Source organism: Drosophila takahashii, chromosome 2R (assembly GCF_030179915.1).
Source record: "Drosophila takahashii strain IR98-3 E-12201 chromosome 2R, DtakHiC1v2, whole genome shotgun sequence".
Taxonomy (NCBI): Eukaryota; Metazoa; Arthropoda; class Insecta; order Diptera; family Drosophilidae; genus Drosophila; species Drosophila takahashii.
The window spans coordinates 2909108-2929335 of record NC_091679.1 but is presented as its reverse complement, the minus strand read 5'-3'; the positions used below and the strand labels follow the sequence as shown (position 1 = coordinate 2929335).

The 20228-nt window shown below is 38.0% G+C and overlaps 1 protein-coding gene and 1 pseudogene across 2 annotated transcripts in view; both read right to left on the bottom strand.

Annotated features, from left to right (window-relative positions):
- cta (Guanine nucleotide-binding protein subunit alpha cta) overlaps positions 1–13066 on the bottom strand; it is a 30970-nt gene extending 17904 nt beyond the window's left edge. The window contains exon 1 of one of the 2 annotated variants that reach the window (XM_070212996.1): positions 12263–13066. In XM_070212996.1, the coding sequence (XP_070069097.1) occupies positions 12263–12658 (396 nt within the window). In that variant the 5' untranslated portion in view covers positions 12659–13066. The remainder of the gene's footprint in view (positions 1–12262) is intronic. The other variant, XM_070212995.1, reaches the window with a different exon arrangement.
- Positions 13067–16018: 2952 nt separating this feature from the next.
- On the bottom strand, positions 16019–20003 carry LOC138912795 (uncharacterized; annotated as a pseudogene).
- Between the last annotated feature and the right edge of the window lie 225 nt (positions 20004–20228).

Sequence of the window (20228 nt, the reverse complement as noted above, 5' to 3'; positions counted from 1 at the left end):
CAGACAGACAGACAGACAGACAGACAGACAGACAGACAGACAGACAGACAGACAGACAGACAGACAGACAGACAGACAGACAGACAGACAGACAGACAGACAGACAGACAGACAGACAGACAGACAGACAGACAGACAGACAGACAGACAGACAGACAGACAGACAGACAGACAGACAGACAGACAGACAGACAGACAGACAGACAGACAGACAGACAGACAGACAGACAGACAGACAGACAGACAGACAGACAGACAGACAGACAGACAGACTGAATTTTTCCTATTGGTTGTACCTAAATGGGAACGGTCGTTCTCCCGGAATTCATGAAGAACGAAACTGTTCGTCTAATATAATTTAATGTATAACAACGAAAGACTGCTTTGTTTTTTAATGTTTTATTAAATTATGCAGAAAGTAATGGAGGTCCCATGACGAAACTTTTAGGAGCCAACAAGAATTATGTATAGAACATTATACTATTTTTTTATAAAGATTAAAAATGCCGATTTGCAGAAAACCGCGAATGAAAATTTTTTTTTTTAAGTTTGGACCGTGTTTTGCATTGGAACCATTATGGTTGTTATTTTCATCTGAAAGCTTGGCAAAAATAATAATTTTTGAGTATTTTTATTTATTTTTTATCCAGCGTAATTTAAAATTATAAATGAATTAAACAAAAAAATAGCAACGCCATATCTTCGCTTCTGTCAAATGGATTTTTTTTGAAACTTTTTTAAAAATCCTTTTTAAATGGTGTGATAGTATCATAAAAATAAGATAGCGTTTTGAGACCATGAAGAAAATCTCGATACGTTTCACAAAGAATCACTCATATATGATTTTTATAGCAAACGTTAGAAAAGCATACTTGTTTTTTATAGCAAACCCGGGAACTTTGAAATTCAATTACAAGAGAACCATGGCCGACCGCCAAGTTCTTTTTGAACGTAAATTCTTAAGAAATCGCGGTCCATCGAGGATATTTTTTTTGCGAATTTCGGGGGTGAGTCCGCTAATATATAGTATTACCGCGACTTTTTTCACCGCAGTACTCAGATTATCTAAGAAAATGGTAGGGAAATACCAAAAAAAAAATACGTGACTTAGTGCCGGTTTCTCGAGTGCCGGCTAACATTTCTCGAACAGATAAAGTTCCTGATACGGCATTTTGGCTTTCTCGAGCATCAACGTGAGAGCTAACTTTGACAGGGACTCGGAGTCATTGTTAAGCGTTTTCGGCTTGATAGAATGACAGCTGATTTCCCAATGCCAACTAAGAAGAAGAAACGAAAACACAGCTGACTTCTCCTTTGAATTATACCCAAACAGCTGATGAAATAATGAAAGTACGCCATTGTTTGCGCTTTACAGCACTATTCTTTGCGTTAAAAGCACTATCGGGGGTGTCACAGAAAACCATTCCAACCGAATTTCCCCCGAATAGCAAATCTCGGTGTCATTTTTGACGGTATCTAAATCCCCCGTATTTTGCTAGACGTTTTGATAAAATTACCCAACTTACAAATGTTTCCCAAAAATACAAATTTATTTGAGACAACTCTAATGAATTTTATGAACTACCTGCATACTACAATTTGTATACCTATTTCGGGTTATATTTAAAAACTAGCAGGGTTTGTAGCCCGCAGCTTCGCCTGCGGAAATTAAAATTGAAAATTAAGCATTGCTATATCTTTGGTACTTATTTTAAATTTAAAAAATTCCTAATTTTTATTCTATAAACCGAGAAAAGATTTTATCAGAACTTTTTCCCTTGATATCCGTAAAAACAAAAATATTTTGTCCTTTGAAAACTACTTAAAAAACATGTGTTTTTTTTAAATCTTTTTAAAATTGTTATGGATTGTTTGATAAGTTAACAGATGGACAAAACAGAAACAAACAGATTCCTTTTTCGACACAAATCCTTACACTAATTTCATTCAAAACATCAGTATTTTGTCCAAAACATATTATCATTAAATATAGAATGTAATACTGCGTTTAGCATGTATTAAATTCCCAATCCATTGCCATTAAAGCCTAGAAACATTATTTGAAAAAAATTTTCTCAAAGAAAAAAATAGATAGGATACGAATTTGATTAAATTTATATGTTAAAAATATTAAACTCTTTTTCAATTTCGGAGAGTTTTGACTATTGCTGTCTCGCTCTTACCCAGATAAATTTATGCATTTTTATACCCGTTACTCGTAGAGTAAAAGGGTATATTAGATTCGTGCAAAAGTATGTAACAGCTAGAAGGAAGCTTTTCCGACCCCATAAAGTATATATATTCTTGATCAGGGGCACTAGCCGAGTCGATCTAGCCATGTCCGTCTGTCCCACACATATTCTTTGGCTTCCTACGCAGCGCAAGTTTATTTTAGCCGAGCGTCACGCCCCCTCTAACGCCCACAATCGCCCACTAACGATTTTAAAATGGGTCCTGCGCCCACATCTTTAAAGAATGCAATTTTGTTGTGTATACTTATACCTATCGAAATGTAGAAGACATTTTTCAAATCGGACCATTCATTAAAAAGTTATACGCAATCAAAATTTATATATCTATCTCCCTCCCTTAAGAAAATTAGTCGGGACACCAACCCGAGTACAGCATTCTCAGTCCCTTTAGCTGAGTGACGGGTATTAAACAGTCGGGACACCAACCCGACTATAGTGTTCTCTCTTGTTTTGTATGAATTAAGAGTGCAAAAATATGAATTTCAAAGCAGTACTTCATTGAAAACAAAGCAAAAAACTGCCAAAATATGGATTATCACGCCGCGTTAAGTTTGTAATTCAATTCCAAATCGATTAGCGTTTAACTCTGGAAAAAAAATTGTGTTCTTAAAAAATGCTAAAAGTTTTACATAGCTCTCCAACAACCAATATTATAATTTTGATTAAGATTTAAAAAATTTGAGGGAATATTTTTAATTTAAGTTCGCCTTGAAAGGTTACAATCGCTTCAAAATGTGATAGGATGTTTATCCTTCGACAGTTAAAAAAAAATTAATGTCTCCGATTCTTATTTTAAGGGGTTATGTACCTTTTTGAGCGAAAAAATTACGGGGAACTTTGGATTTTTTTTCAGGTGTGTAGAAATTATTTTATGAAACTGAAGTTATTATTTATTGATAGTACATGTTTTTATCGAAACAACAAGCGTTTGATCTTGAAAAAATATTAATTATTTACAAAGTTATGGCAATTCTCTCGGAACCCTTTTTTTTTACAGCGGCTTGCGGTGACCACGATTGCACAAGAACAATTTGATCGATTTTCTTCATTTTTTTTTTAATTATTCGTAATGATTGTGCCGAGTTCGTGAACGATTATTTTCAAGAATATTTGCTTTTTTCTGCATACAGTAAAAATTTTTCCAAAAAGTTGATTTTTCGAGTACTAAAAATTTTATTACAAAATTTTTTTTCTGCGAAATCAAAATTCACGCATAAAAACTGAATCGTTCACGAACTCGGCACAATCATTACGAATAATTTAAAAAAAAATAAAGAAGATCGATCAAATAGTTCTTGTGCAATCGTGGTCACCGCAAGCCGCTATAAAAAAAAGGGTTCCGAGAGAATTGCCATAACTTTGTAAATTATTCATATATTTTCAAGATCAAACGCTTGTTGTTTCGATAAAAACATGTACCATCAATAAATAATAACTTCAGTTTCATAAAATAATTGCTATACACCTGAAAAAAAATCCAAAATTCCCTAAATTTTTTCGCTCAAAAAGGTATATAACCCCTTAAAAAAATGAATGCCAGAGATAGGATAATTTTAGGATTAATTTTATTTCATCGGTCCCTTAAAACAAATCCTGTTGATATTGGCCTTGCTACCTCGTTCTACGTTTTCTATTTTTATTTTTTGTTTTTTAAAGATGCAATTCTTAAACTATTTAAACCGAGTTATGTTTACTCTTTGTAAAGATGTTAATTCTTGATAATTAATTAGTTACCTAAGAATGTAGCAAAGCTAATTTTATGGGTAAGTAAAAATCAAATACTCTTGGCGAATTTGCTACCGGGGTGTTTTTGGAAGGTATCCACAACTATTATAAGGGAAACAAATATGTTTTGCTTTATGTATTTGACTAATTTAAGAAATGACATCAAGAAAGGCAATTCCAAATTACTGCATTTTACCATTGATATTTTGTTTCAGTATTTTTGTTTTCACATTAATTTTTCACATTGATTAGAATTATATTCATAATAAGGAAGGCAGGTGGGCGGGGAAGCCGTGAATTAAATTGTTTAAACATTTGAATTTGTTTAAACAATATGAATGTTTGAATATTTAATGTTCTTTTAATATTATCAATGCGATTTGAATTTTAGTTCACAAAAATCGGTTACAAATCTTATGTAAGTATGTTGTGGAAATGTAAATGAAATATTCTTTTAGCAAAAGGATATCAGTATTGTCTTGTATTTGAATTTGATCGAATCTCAATTCCTTAGTCAGCTGCAATGCACACACACAAACGTACACACGCACATATGTATCTAATGGCTGTGTGTGTAAAATACGCATTTTTTGGATATATTTATTTTGTGCGTGTGTGTGTACGTAGCAAAGCAAATCATTGTTTGTTTTTGTTTTTACAAATCCAAAGTTTGTCGATAACTCAACATTTGTAAACTAATAAATAGTTTGCTGATCGGTCTTTTGCATTTTAAAAAACAGAAGCAATTTTAAGGAAAATTTCGACTGTAAAATTCAGCTTAATGGGATTTCTGAAAGGTCTACCGATATTTTAAAATTTAACGTTTACTTAAGAAAAAGGCGCAAAAGAAAAGATTTGCGATATAATCGATTTTTTTTGGCTATGGTATTTTCATTTTCCCCTTGCGCGGTCACACTTAAATTGCGACAGCAGGACATACATATGTACATACATACATGCGCCAGCAGAACATACATACAAACATATGGGGACGCGTGACGTCACATCAGGTTAACCAAATTTAACAAGAGAGAACGCTATAGTCGGGTGCCCCGACTATCAGATACCCGTTACTCAGCTAAAGGGAGTGCGAAGGAGTTGCGGATAAAAACTTTGATCCGCCGTAACTTTTTAACGAATGGTCCGATTTAAAAAATTTCTTCAACATTTCGATAGGTATTCATAAACACAATAAAACTGCATTTTTACTTTTCCGAAATATTGAAATTTTTAAAATCGTATATAAGCGATTGTGGGCGTTAGAGGGGGCGTGGCACCCTTTTGCGTAGGAACTCCTAGAATCTGCATGCAAAATGTAAATCTTCTAGCTTTTATAGTTTCCGAGATCTCAGCGTTCATACAGACAGACAGACGGACAGACGGACATGGCTAGATCGACTCGGCTAGTGATCCTGATCAAGAATATATATAGTTTAAAGGGTCGGAAACGCTTCCTTCTACCTGTTACATACTTTTGCACGAATCTAATATACCCTTTTACTCTACGAGTAACGGGTATAAAAATATTGGGGACTTGGTTAAGGATGCTGAATCTCCAAGAAATTTAAAAGCAGTTATTTGCGGGTATGCCATAAGATTATGAACATCACATTTTTAAACCATTTTAACAACATTTATAACAGAGAAATGGCAAAAGAAAGAGATAAAAAAAAACAAATCTAATTTTGGGGCACTTTGGGGTCGTTTTTATACCCGTTACTCGTAGAGTAAAAGGGTATACTAGATTCGTGCAAAAGTATGTAACAGCTAGAAGGAAGCGTTTCAGACCCCATAAAGTATATATATTCTTGATCAGGGTCACTAGCCGAGTCGATCTAGCCATGTCCGTCTGTCCGTCTGTCTGTCTGTCTGTTTGTCTGTCTGTCTGTCTGTCCGTCTGTATGAACGCTGAGATCTCAAAAACTACAAAAGCTAGAAGCGCAAGTTTATTTTAGCCGAGCGCCACGCCCCCTCTAACGCCCACAATCGCCCACTAACGATTTTAAAATGGGTCCTGCGCCCACATCTTTAAAGATTTCCGAGAAGTATAAATGCAATTTTGTTGTGTATATTTATACCTATTCAAAAATTATATATCTATCTCCCTCGCACTCCCTTTAGCTGAGTTACGATTATTAGTCGGGACACCAACCCGACACAGCGTTCGCACTCCCTTTAGCTGAGTGACGGGTATTAGATAGGGTATTAGATAGTCGGGACAACAACCCGACTATAGCGTTCTCTCTTGTTTGTTCTAAAAAGTACCCCTTACGCGGCTCCTAATTATTTTAGTTATTACTGTGATTTTTCTAGATTTTTAGGTCAATCCGTTCTGGGTGGAATTTGCTACTGACCGTCTTTTAATCAAGACAAATATTGATATAGATAGGGAAGGCAGGTGGGCGGGGAAGCCGTGAATCAAATTGTTTAAACATTTGAATTTGTTTAAACAATATGAGCACGTGTAATAAAGAGCAAGAGAATCAATTGGTTTGAATATTTAATGTTCTTTTAATATTATCAATGCGATTTGAATTTTAGTTCACAAAAATCGGTTACAAAATGTCTTAAAGGATATCAGTATTATCTTGAATTTTAAATTGAGCGAATCTCAATTCCTTAGTCAGCTGCAATGCACACACACAAACGTACAGACGCATATACATATGTATCTAATGGCTGTGTGTGTAAAATACGCATTTTTTTGATATATTTATTTTGTGCGTGTGTGTGTACGTAGCAAAGCAAATCATTGTTTGTTTTTGTTTTTACAAATCCAAAGTTTGTCGATAACTCAACATTTGTAAACTAATAAATAGTTTGCTGATCGGTCTTTTGCATTTTAAAAAACAGAAGCAATTTTAAGGAAAATTTCGACTGTAAAATTCAGCTTAATGGGATTTCTGAAAGGTCTACCGATATTTTATAATTTAACGTTTACTTAAGAAAAAGGCGCAAAAGAAAAGATTTGCGATATAATCGATTTTTTTTGGCTGTGGTATTTTCATTTTCTCCTTGCGCGGTCACACTTAAATTGCGACAGCAGGACATACATATGTACATACATACATGCGCCAGCAGAACATACATGCAAACATATGGGGACGCGTGACGTGACATCAGGTTAGCCAAATTTGAAAATATTGGGGACTTGGTTAAGGATGCTGAATCTCCAAGAAATTTAAATGCAGTTATTTTTAAACCATTTTAACAACATTTATAACAGAGAAATGGCAAAAGAAAGAATTAAAAAAAAACAAATCGAATTTTGGGGCACTTTGGGGTAGTTATACCCGTTACTCGTAGAGTAAAAGGGTATATTAGATTCGTGCAAAAGTATGTAACAGCTAGAAGGAAGCGTTTCCGACCACATAAAATATATATATTCTTGATCAGGGGCACTAGCCGAGTCCATCTAGCCATGTCCGTCTGTCCGTCTGTCTGTCCGTCTGTCCGTCTGTATGAACGCTGAGATCTCGGAAACTACAAAAGCTAGAAGGTTGAGATTTCCCACACATATTCTTTGGCCTCCTACGCAGCGCAAGTTTATTTTAGCCGAGCGCCACGCCCCCTCTAACGCCCACAATCGCCCACTAACGATTTTAAAATGGGTCCTGCGCCCACATCTTTAAAGATTTCCGAGAAGTATAAATGCAATTTTGTTGTGTATATTTATACCTATCGAAATGTAGAAGACATTTTTCAAATCGGACCATTCATTAAAAAGATATACGCAATCAAAATTTATATATCTATTTTTTAAGAAATATTGTCAGCTATAAATTTACTATAATTATCAACACGGAGTGACTAGCGTACTAATTCATAAGTTTCAAAAACTTGTAACGCTAGGATACAATAAACAAATAAATTAAATTAAATTAAATCTCCCTCGCACTCCCTTTAGCTGAGTTACGATTATTAGTCGGGACACCAACCCGAGTACAGCGTTCGCACTCCCTTAAGCTGAGTGACGGGTATTAGATAGTCGGGACACCAACTCGACTATAGCGTTCTCTCTTGTTTTTTTTCTACAAAGTACCCCTTACGCGGCTCCTAATTATTTTAGTAATTACTGTAATTTTCTAGATTTTTAGGTCAATCCGTTCTGGGTGGAATTTGCTACTGACCGTTTTTTAGGGGTCGACCTTTATAATAGTTTAGATATGCTTTTTATAAAACCTCTCGAAAAAATTATCTAAAAAAAATCCGTCGGCAAACCGTCTACCTGTCAGTGTTACCAATTAGCTAGAAGTTTAAAATACCAAATTTGTCAAAATTTCGGAGTTAGTTATCGAAATGTTTTGTTAACGAATTATTTATTCAAAGGTACTTAGTATTGTAGTTAAAAATGAAACTTATTTCTGGTAAATATTGGTAAAAGAAGTTGTAGTTATTGAGAAATTAATACAAGCAGGCCGCCTTTTGCAAAAAGTTGGCATCACTGTCGTGAAAATGTCCTATTTTTGCCAGTAGTTAAACATGAAACTTATTTCTGGTAAAAAATTTCATGGTAAAAGAAGTTGTAGTTATTGAGAAATTAATAAAAACAGACCGCCTTTGCAAAAAGTTGGCATCACTGTCGTGAAAAATGTCATATTTTTGCCGGGTAGAACGCCGGCTGTGAAGAAGAAGAAGACGTGTACGTAAGAAAGTACACAGGTCACCAGCGCAAGATACCATATTCTTCCGATTCATTCGCGATAATGTCGACATTGCCAAAGGATTTACTCAGGGCGGCCGCATTCTTGTGACCACTGCTTGAAAGGACCTGGCCAATGAGTTAAATCCCCATGGACTACCACGTAAAACCGTTTGTAAGGATATCTTCTGCGTCCTAGCCTCTCGCAGTTTATGCCTTCGCAAGTACTCTAGAGCAGACGGCATTTTGTTTCGCTTTTAAAATTCTTGCCAACTTAGAAATGAAAATAATTCAAATTTTTCATTTTTTTCTTTTATTATGTACAATATGCACTTAAAACATATATTCTATTAGTAATATTGCAAGAAAAAATTAAATGAAGTTTAAAACTTTTTTGGAAATTAGTCCAAATAAGTCAAATAAAATTCGATAATTATTGAATATTCGATATTTAGTGTATGCATCCAGCCCTGGTCGTTTTTCGGTAAATTTTACGAAAAAAGAAAATCTCTCGAATTCCTGTGACACCAACGGTTTATGTCGGTTGGTTTCCAAACCAACCGTTCCCAAATCCGTCGACGGTTTCTGTGACACCCCTGTATGTAATTGTTTCCCGATTAGATAAATTAAAGCAGTCGAGAAAGCCGTATGCTTTTACGAACAGTTTATCTGGTCTTTACGTTTTTCGGACAGATAGCTATCAGGGACTTTGACAGGGACTCGAGAAACCGGCCCTTAGCAGATAAACGGTAATACTATACATTAGCGGGCTCACCCCCGAAATTCGCGAAAAAATTATCCTCGATGGACCGCGATTTCTTAAGAATTTACGTGCAAAAAGAATTTGGCGGTCGGCCATGGTTCTCTTGTAATTGAATTTCAAAGTTCCCGGGTTTGCTATAAAAAACAAGTATGCTTTTCTAACGTTTGCTATAAAAATTATATATGTATATATGTACCCTTTTCCTTTTTTGTCAAAATAAGACTAATTTAAAATTCCAAACATCTGAGTAATTGGTATTATAGGGAACTAGTCCTCACAACCGCGTAAAAATGATCCTCGATGGACAGCGAGTTCTTAAGAACTCTCATAACCATGGATGACCACATGTGTATTTTTATTATGATAATCAGAAGAAATCGGGGTCCAACGAGGATTATATATTTTACCCTTTCTTTTAGTCTTTTCCACCCAAAACTAAACTTAAAGATTGAATTTGTTTTTTCTGAGCGACACACCAACCCTAATTCAGCTGAAACTACTAGCCTAGTATTGACCAAAAAAAACTGCGCCGCAGGCAAAGAAAATTTAAGAAAAAATCGCGCGATTTTTTCTTAAATTTTTTTTGACTGCGGCGCAGTTTTTTTTAAATTTCTTTTTTAAACGCACTTCCTTCAAATACTTCCTATTCGGGAATACTTCAGCAGAGAGATATCTAGGCCATAAAAGGTTATTAAAGAAAAAACCTGGAACTTTACCTCAATGGTGGTGCGGAAAAGTGTTCATTAAAACTTTTAATTTAAAAAAATTCTACATTTTTTTATAGGAACTCATTTAAACAATTAAATAGTTTTATAGGAACTCATTTAAACAATATATTAATTTAATAGGAACTCATTAAAACATAATTACTATGATTGAAAATATGAGAAAAGCACCCTTGTTTTTTATAGCAAACCCGGGAACTTTGAAATTCAATTACAAGAGAACCATGGCCGACCGCCAAGTTCTTTTTGCACGTAAATTCTTAAGAAATCGCGGTCCATCGAGGATAATTTTTTCGCGAATTTCGGGGGTGAGCCCGCTAATGTATAGTATTACCTAATCCCAACACTCTTATATTATCTTATAGTTTTCGAGATCACAGCGTTCACAGTGTGAACTTTACACGGACTCGGCTAGCCAGATCCTGATCCTGATCAGGAAAACATGATCTTTATAGGGTTGGAATCGGTTTCTTTCTAACGTTATATACTTTCCTACAAATACTATATGGGTCGCTTTTGTCGAGATCCTGATTTCCCAAAGGCAACTAAGAGCAAGTAACGAAATCACAGCTGACTTTGTCTTTGACTTATAAACCGAAACAGCTGACACAATAATCAAAGCATTCCACTGCTTGCGCTTTGCAGCTCTAATCTGTGCGTTAACAGCACTCTCGGGGGTGTCACAGAAATCTATTCCAACCGGATTTCCCCCGAATAGCAAATCTCGGTGTCACAGACGTCATTTTTGACGGTTTCTAAATCCCCCGTATTTTGCCGGTCGTTTTGATAAAATAACCCAACTTACAAATGTTTCCCAAAAATATAACTTTATTTAAGACAACTCTAATGAATTTTATGAACTACCTGCATACTACGATTTTTATACCTACTTCGGGTTATATTTAAAAATATGCTTTTTATAAAGCCTCTCGAAACAAGTAGCTAAAAAAATCCGCCGACAAACCGTCTACCTGGCAGTGTTACCAATTAGCTAGAACTTTAAAATACCAAATTTGTCAAAATTTCGGAGTTAGTTATCGAAATGTTTTGTTAACGAATTATTTATTCAAAGGTACTTAGTATTGTAGTTAAAAATGAAACTTATTTCTGGTAAATATTGGTAAAAGAAGTTGTAGTTATTGAGAAATTAATACAAGCAGGCCGCCTTTTGCAAAAAGTTGGCATCACTGTCGTGAAAATGTCCTATTTTTGCCAGGTTAAACGCCGGCTGTGAAGAAAAAGAAGACATGTAAGTAAAAAAGTACAAAATTTTTGTTTATTATTAATTTAAACTAATAAGCGTTGCTAATTTTCAGGGGTAAACATAGGTTACCAGCGCAAGACACCATATTCTTCCGATTCATTCGCGATAATATCGACATTGCCAAAGGATTTACTCAGGGCGGCCGCATTCTTATGAAAGGACCTGGCCAATGAGTTAAATCTCCATGTAAAACCGTTTGTAAGGATCTCCTATGCGTCCTAGCCTCTCGCTGTTTATGCCTTCGCAAGTACTCTAGAGCAGACGGCATTTTGTTTCGCTTTTAAAAGCGAACTTGCCAACTTAGAAATGAAAATAAACCAACGCACTCGCGGCAAACCGCTGTTCAGGGCTGCAATCTGTAGCCTGGCGGGTAATTCAAATTTTTCATTTTTTTCTTTTATTATGTACAATATGTGCTTTAAACATATATTCTTTTTGCAATTTTGCAAGAAAAACATAAATAAAGTTTAAAACTTATTGGAAAATAGTCCAAAAAAGTCAAATAAAATTCGATAATTATTGAATATTCGATATTTAGTGTATGCATCCAGCCTTCGTCGTTTTTCGGTAAATTTTCCGAAAAAAAGGAAATTTTTCGAATTCCTGTGACACCAACGGTTTTGGTCGGTTGGTTTCTAAAACAACCGTCCCCAAATCTGTCGACGGTTTCTGTGACACCCCTGTATGTAATTGTTTCTCGTTCAGATAAATTAAAGGAGTCGAGAAAACGATTTTCTTTTACGAAAAGATTATCGGGTGCCTATCTTTTTCGAACAGATAGCTATCAGGGACATTGACAGGGACTCGAGAAAGCGGACCTATGATTATGGAATATTAACAAAAGACTTTTCGACGGTGTAAAAAGATTTCTTCTTAAACCGCCTTTCTTACCTGGCGTCGAAACGTGTGCCTTTCCTTCTCCAGGAACTTATCAATCTCTTTGGATTTGTAACGCTGCTCCAATTCCTCAGGAGTACTTCGCAGCCTGGCCAGGTAAGTAAGAAAGTTACCAAAACATCGAAAGCAAGCCAAGCTCGAGGTTTGAAGTCGACTGCCCTGAAGTCGCAATCGCTCCACACCATCCGATATTAATTCTCCAGTAGATGTGGTCACTGGTCCTTGTTCCGTTACCGCTCCCAAACGCGTATGATGTTCTTCCATAAGTTGGGCCAGAGAACCACTGTGTGTGTCACTGTCGACGGTGTTTTCTACACGATTGGTGGTGATATTGATGCTTGTGATGGGGATGTTTTCGTGCGCGAACTTAGTTTTTGTAATTCCAGACATTGTTGGCCTGATGCTCGCACTTTCTGTGCACACACACACCAATGCGTAACCACTGACAGCACTTGTAAACCTTTTCGCTTTTCATTTACCAGTACATGTGAACGTAATTTACCTTTATCGAAAGCAATCGCTAAAATTCTTCTTGGCAAAAAGTAGAGATTTTGTTAATATTGCCATCTCCAAGCCGCTGCCGCATTATTAGCACTCTTTGTCTTTCTGGATGCCATCACAAGTAAATGTACAACATGGCAGCACTAAATCATTTTTAGATGTTTTAATCTGCTGATAACAGGAAGACGCAAGAGAACAATTTAACTAAATAATTTTTTATTACATTTAAGTTTCTTGTTGAAAATAAACTATAACTTATGACTGAGTATTAGCGTGACCGCACCGATAACGAAAAGAAATACCATTTAATATTAATTCCGTTTCAAAAAATAAAATTTTAAAGGAATTTTTCCACTATGCCGCTTTTTGGTATTTATGTGAATTTTAGTTTGACAACGCGATAGGCAAACGTTAGGTGTTTTCATTAGCAAACGCGTTTGAAAGCAGCTGTGCTATGAAATAGTCAGTCGCTAGCTAAAGAAAACAAAAGGTATAAATGAAAGTAATAACCACATCCCACGGTATGCTGCGTCAGCATCTATTGCCAGCAGTTTGCAGCAATGTTTCCACGCTGTTCAAATGCTGTTCTGCGATTACAATTATCAATAAGAAATTATTTAAATCCATTGTTTACTTCAGCTCGCAAATGACAATAGCAGAACAGCTGTTTCCGACGCGTTTGCCAATGGAAACACCTCACGTCCGCCTATCGCGTTGCCAATCCAAAATACGCAAAAATACCGAAAAAACCGCATAGTGGAAAAATGCCTTAGCATATTATAAATGGAATGAAAACCCCCAAAACCAATGAAAAACCGCCTGTGGGAGTTCCAGCAATACATATCCTCATGCCAACAGCAAATTTTAAGCAAGCACGCGCCAGGTCAACGTTTTGTAATATTTTAAAATTGGCGCCAGTTGATTTGTTTGCTGAGAGTAAGACCATGCTACATGCATTGCCGATAAACTCCAAAAACTTCGGTCACACTAAAAGATTAATATTTTTCGACTAGTGAAACTCTTAGCCGAACTGAGTACTAGTCTTAAAGCGCCATCAGTTAAAGAATTTACGAACCAATTTTCGTCAATGTCAAATTCTTGAAAATCGGCTTATTCTGTTCGGGACACTTTATTGGACATTGGTCTCTCACGAGATTTTTAGAAAAAATTATTTTCTGAGGGCCAATTTCATTCTCAACGCGTTGATCTACATCTTCGTGGTATAATTTATAATTTTATTGATATAATATCCTAGCGCTGGTATTTAACAAAACTTCAAACATTCCTTTTGGGATGGAAAATGTAGATGAGATGAGAAAAATTATCTAGGTAGTGGTTAAGGGCGGCAAAACCAAAATTTTACAACGCGAAATTTTGAAGGAATAATGGAAGTCTCGGAATCAAGGTAGAAAAATAAATAAATGCACAAAAATATGGACCCCTGCGTTAGAAAAAGGTTAGAAAAAAAAACAGAACAAATGTACTCTATTTTAGATCAAAGGATTAGTTTCCAAAAAGTCCAATAAAATTTAATGAAAATGCTCTCTTTTTCCCTATACCGTTAACATCGAAAGTAAGTTTCGTACTGTTATTACCCCAGTATTGGGGCTAGACCAGTTTAAAAAGTATATTGACATTTTGCATCGTTCCTCGAAGGCTTTGCAATTGACTTCAAAATGATGTAGAAAAAAGTTATAGTCAAAAAAACAGCCTTTCCGGTGATATCAGTTTCATTGTAATGGCTCTTTATTTATAGCTGCTATGTCTAACCAAACTTTTCCTCCTATTAGTGCCCCCTTCTCCCCTAGTGAATTTTTATTTTAATGTTTAATGAATTGTGTGTGTGAAAATAGCTATTTAAGCCGCTTTTTCTTCCTTTTCTTACAAAATTTTACTGAGATGTCTGCATTCAAAAAATCATAAAAAATACAAGGGAAAATATTTTGAAATTTTTTTTTTTGCAGTTATTATTAGTTTTGATTGGGGAACAACTTTGCATCAAAACTTTTTTGTTTTAAGCCCCAGGAAAAAAGTTGAAAATTCGACTTTCACGAAATTTGCTGACTTTTCAAAGGGGTCTTAATGGGTTAAGAACATTTTTGTGTCATTTGAACGGAATTGAAGTGCTCTTTCATAGGTGCCAAAAGTTTATATTATATGTTTAAAATATGAGTACAGTTAACATTTAAATTTGTGAAAATACTTTTGACCCCCCTGTAATACGTTTTATTAAACTTCTTATTTTATTAGTTCCACACATATAAGTGTTTGTTTTTGAAGTGGGATAACATTTTTGATGTATTCCCCTTTTGTTTTAATAGTTTTCAAAAAAAGTTCGCACTTAGTTTGTTTTTATTAATTTCACCGAGATAAATTTTAACACGCTTCATTTTTTTGTGCACAGATGAGAGAAAGAAATGCAAATATCAAATAATATCGAAAAATAAAATATCGATATTGTGATATTTGGCTAATTAAATATCACGATATAAATATATTTTTTTTGGCAAAAAATATCGATATATTGATATTTTGATATATTTTTGATATACAGGTTGTATATTGGGTTTGGGAGCTAGGGTATTTGCGTATACGTCACTTTTAGCCTCTTCCCACAGAGCACATCCACCATCCACCATCTGATAACTGCTGATTTGAAGAGCAGTTGCGCAGGGGGATTTCAACTCGGCAATACTGTCGTACAACTAAGTTCTTTTTGTTTAAAACATATCTGAGTTTTTATAACGTATTCTATAACGAGTATGCATACATATTGCAGACTGGGGGAGAGCCTAACCTCCCGTACCCTCACAATGGCAAGTTTGTAAACAAAACCAAATTTGTGCTGTTTTGGTAATTTATAGCAACCTTGTAACTTAATATCTTTATCGGAACGGCAAAACGTTACGGACCATCCGTTCAACGGATGGTGGATGTTGGATGGAGCTATATGGGTGACCCTATTACATATGTCGCGAGCGGTTTTATTTTGAATTTGAATTTAAATGTGAACGTGCAGCTTATAGGGTCTTCCCACAGAGCTCCATCCACCATTTTACCGTTCCGAAAATATCCCATATAGTCCGCCATCCAATTTTGACGGACTTTGACGGGTTCTTTTATGCGATAGTTAGGCGATGTTTTTCAGTGCAATTCTGAATTCTTCCTCTTGACCATGAAAAATGGAGCGATAACTGCGAGATCAAATCAAATCGATGGCGGAAAAAAATAAAATAATGCTTAGGCTCATTGTTTTTTGACTGTTAGGTTAGGTTAGGACGGCTGCTAGACTATAGCCTGGCACACTTAGACCTCTGTGGGTCCATTGTGGTACCGTATGATCTCTATTTTTGGGTCCCCTATCCGTTAAGGGTCAGCCTGTAGGTTGGTCGATCAGCAAGTCCCCCATCCGGAGGATTTAATAAAAGAGCTTAGACTCATCAGATTAATCTGCGAAATTTCGGTCAGGTCATTTATGAAAGGATATCCTAAGTGTTTCAGTCTAAGCCTGCATAGGGCTGGGCATGAACAGAGTAGGTGTTCCACCGTTTCCTCTTCTTCCTCATCCCTGCAGCTTCTACAGAAGTCATTTTTAGGGGCTTTTAGCCTGCCGGCGTGTGCGCCAACGAGCCAGTGGCCTGTCAGTACTCGAATTAGCATGCCACACTCTGTGCGGCTGAAATTCAGTAGTTCTGATGTTTTCTTATTGTTTATTGCAGGCCATGTCTGGTGAGAGATTCGGCACTGCGGTGTGTTTTGCCAATTGGTGTTGGCTAATTTGCAGAAATGGTTTTTAATAATTAGCTTACAGGTAGCCAAAGGCATGCCAACATTCTCCTTTCCTGGAAGGAGAGGTATGGTGGTGCCTTGCCTGGCTAGCTCGTCTGCTATACAGTTGCCTACGATATCCCGGTGACCCGGAACCCATATAAGGCTGACAGTAAACTGACTAGCCATCTCGTGAAGAGATTTGCGACAGTCTGCTATTGTTTGGGAGTTTGTATTCGTCGAGTTTATTGATTTAATAGCCGCTTGGCTATCACTGTATATGTTTATGTGCCTGTTCTGGGTGTTTAAGCCCCTTAAACAGACGAGTGCTTCCATTATAGCATACACTTCCGCTTGGAAGACACTGCAGTGGTCAGGAAGTCTGAATGACTGCCTGATCTCTAATTGCTCGGAGTATATGCCTCCACCTACGTGTCCGTCGAGTTTGGAGCCGTCTGTATATATACAGATTGCGTCTATTGAGCCCGGTCGGCCCCGATCCCATGCTTCCCTACCTGGGATCAGAGCTTCGAAGGGCGTGTGTCTGTATTCACGGGTTTTACATAGATCCGTTTTTGGCGGGATTAAATTGTCATGCTGAAGAATCTTAGCGTGACCATACAGTTGGGATTTCCATTGCCCCGTATCCCTTAGTCGAATGGCTGCCGATTTCGCCCTTTCCATGCCTGATAAGTCCAGGCTCTGGAGGTTCAAGATCGCATTCAGCGCTTCGTTTGGGGTAGTTCGAAGGGCTCCACTAATACACAAAGCCGCCATGCGCTGTACTTTGTTAAGGGGAGTTAGGATACATTGTTTGTGTAGAGCGGTCCACCACAGAGTCACTCCATATAGTAGGATTGGCTTGACTACCGCTGTGTATATCCAATTGACGATTTTAGGGGACATACCCCATCTAAGCCCGATTGCTTTTTTACAAGAGTAAAGTGCAATGGTCGCTTTCTTGGTTCTCTCTTGGTTGTTTAAGCCCCATTTAAGACGCTTATCTAATACTAACCCCAAGGGATTGAGGGATTTACCCCAAGTCCGTTTTTTGTAGTCCATTCCGATAGTATCTTTAATTTTGCGGTCATAAGATCGCATAGCGTTTGTGGATACTTACCATTAAAAATGATAGCGACATCGTCTGCGTATGCCACTATCTTACAGCCTCCTCCTTCGAGAATCCGCAGTAGTTTATTTACCGCGATATTCCATAGGAGGGGTGAAAGTACACCTCCTTGCGGAGTGCCTCTGTTCACTAGTCTAGTCTGGGTAGAGGTCCCTAGTGTGGCTGTGACCAGTCTGCTTATCAGCAATTTGTGGATCAGCCCCACCAGCGGTGGCTCAACCCCTAGTTCAGTGAGGGATTCTGTTATTGCCGTGGGAAGCACGTTATTGAAAGCTCCTTCTATGTCAAGGAAGGCGATCAAGGTGTATTCTTGTATACTAAGTGATTTCTCGATGTTGCTTACTACCAAGTGTAGCGCCGATCTGCGTCGGGTCAATGATGTCTCTGATGTGTAGACCAATCAGTCTTTCTAAGATTTTTAGCAGGAATGATGTCAGACTTATCGGTCTAAAATCCTTCGCTGTAGTATGGGTGGCCTTCCCTGCTTTAGGGATGAAAACGACTTTCGTTTCCCGCCACGCTGTAGGTAGTTTTCCTACTGCAAGAATGATCTGGAAAATTTTTCTCAGCCAGTTTGTAGCTAGCTGTCCTGCTTGCTGAATTTGTGCTGGTGTTATATTGTCCGGTCCCGGCGATTTGTACGGTTTAAAACTATGAATGGACCAGTTTATATTACGGTCTGATAGTAGGAGGTTTAAGTTTATTCCTTCTCCAGTGTGTCTTCCTGGGGGATGTCCTGTTTGCAGGCTCCCTGGGAAGTGAGCGTCTAGGAGTAGGTTTAGGGATTCTTCACTAGAGTCCGACCATGATCCGTCAGCCTTTTGGAGATAGCCCAACGATACGGCTGTCTTAGAAAGTATCTTTCTGAGCCTTGCGGCATCCGTTGTCTTTTCAATATCCGAGCAGAAGTTCTGCCACGCAGTTCTCTTCTCTTTTCTGATGGCCTTTTTGTATGTGGCTAGTTCCTTTTTGTAGCTTTGCCAGCTAATGTCCTCATTTGTAGCTTTCGCTCTGTTGAACAGGCTTCTGCATTTGGCTCTGAGTATTGATAATTGCTGGGTCCACCAAGAAGGTTTTTTCTTTCCCCTTGGTTTCCCCAGCGGGGATGCAGCTGTGAATGCCGCGTTGCATGCTTCTGTGAATTTGTTTACTATATTATCTAGCTCCTGAGTGCAAAGAGTGCTGTCTGGTGGCTCCCTGGGGAGGAAGCTCGATAGAATTTCTTTGTATTTTTTCCAGTTTGCCCGCCTGGGGTTGGCAAAGCTGACCGGCGCAGGTGACACTAGAGACAAAGTTGTCTCTATAAACCTGTGATCTGAGAATGAGTGCTCGTTGGAGACAGCCCAGTTTGTGACTGTGCTTACGAGTGAATCTGATGCCAGGGTTAGATCTATGATCGTTTGGCACGTTTTTGTTATGAAAGTAGGGGTATTGCCCCTGTTACAAAGAAATAAGTTCGAATTTAGAATGAAATCAAATAAAGACTCACCTCTGTCGTTGTTGATAGGGCAGCCCCACTGGGTATGGTGGGCATTTGCATCGCATCCTATCACCAAACCTTTATTAAGCTCTTCACATTCTTGTACCAGTCCTCTGACTAGCGCGTCTGGGGGTTCTACCTTTTCAAAAGCCGTGTAGGCCGATAGCATCCTTATGGAGCCGTTTTGCAGCTCCAGGCTTATTGCCGTGTTGTCTCCGTTGCTGTAATTGCGAAGCAGAAATGTACTAAGATGCCGTTTGGCTAAAATACAGGTTCGAATTTTACCTTGCTTGGGGTCAAGCATAAGCTTGTAGTCTTTTGTTCCTAGCCCAGCAACCTTGCCTCCTGCTATCCAAGGTTCCTGAACTAAGACCACGTCGGCTTCGCCTTTGGCAAGGCGAAGCAATAGGGCAGCGGACGCTGCTTTACTGTGGTGTAGGTTGATCTGCAGGAGTCTTAGCGACATCCCCAGCTGCAACCTCCACCACAGTAACGTCGGCCTCCGAATCGCTCAGGTCCACTTCTTCGATTGCCGGTCCCAGCGCTCGCAACTCTCTGCTCAGCGATGAGTCGGTTGAGTAGCCGTCCTCCGGCATGCCAGGGGCCTCCACTTCCTCCGCAAGTACCTGCTCAGCTGGGTTGCCGGCAGGGCTTCCCTTGGAACTGGAGTCCCCTTTGTAGATCTTAATGTGTATGGCGCTGAAGCCATAATTGAGCACTCCCCGAGCAGCCTCTATGGGAGCGACCGACTCCTTGTTTAGCACCACGATCGCCTGATTTACATCACCTGCATGCTCCTCCACCTTTACGACTTTCCAGTCTTTTGTGGGGAGATGTGGGTTGCACTCTTGCAACATATAGAGGATATCCTCCGGTGATTTGATAGCTGCTGGGAGCCAAATTCTAGCTCGGGGTCTACTGGGGACGTCACACCAATCTAGTGCGACTATGTTCGCCCCATCGTAGACTTCACCTAGCTGCGCTGTCGCCTGCTTGTATAGATCAGCTGATCACTGATTGTCGCAGGCAACCACCTTTACACTGCCCTGGTACCAGCCCGCGTCCATGCAGCAAGGCGATGA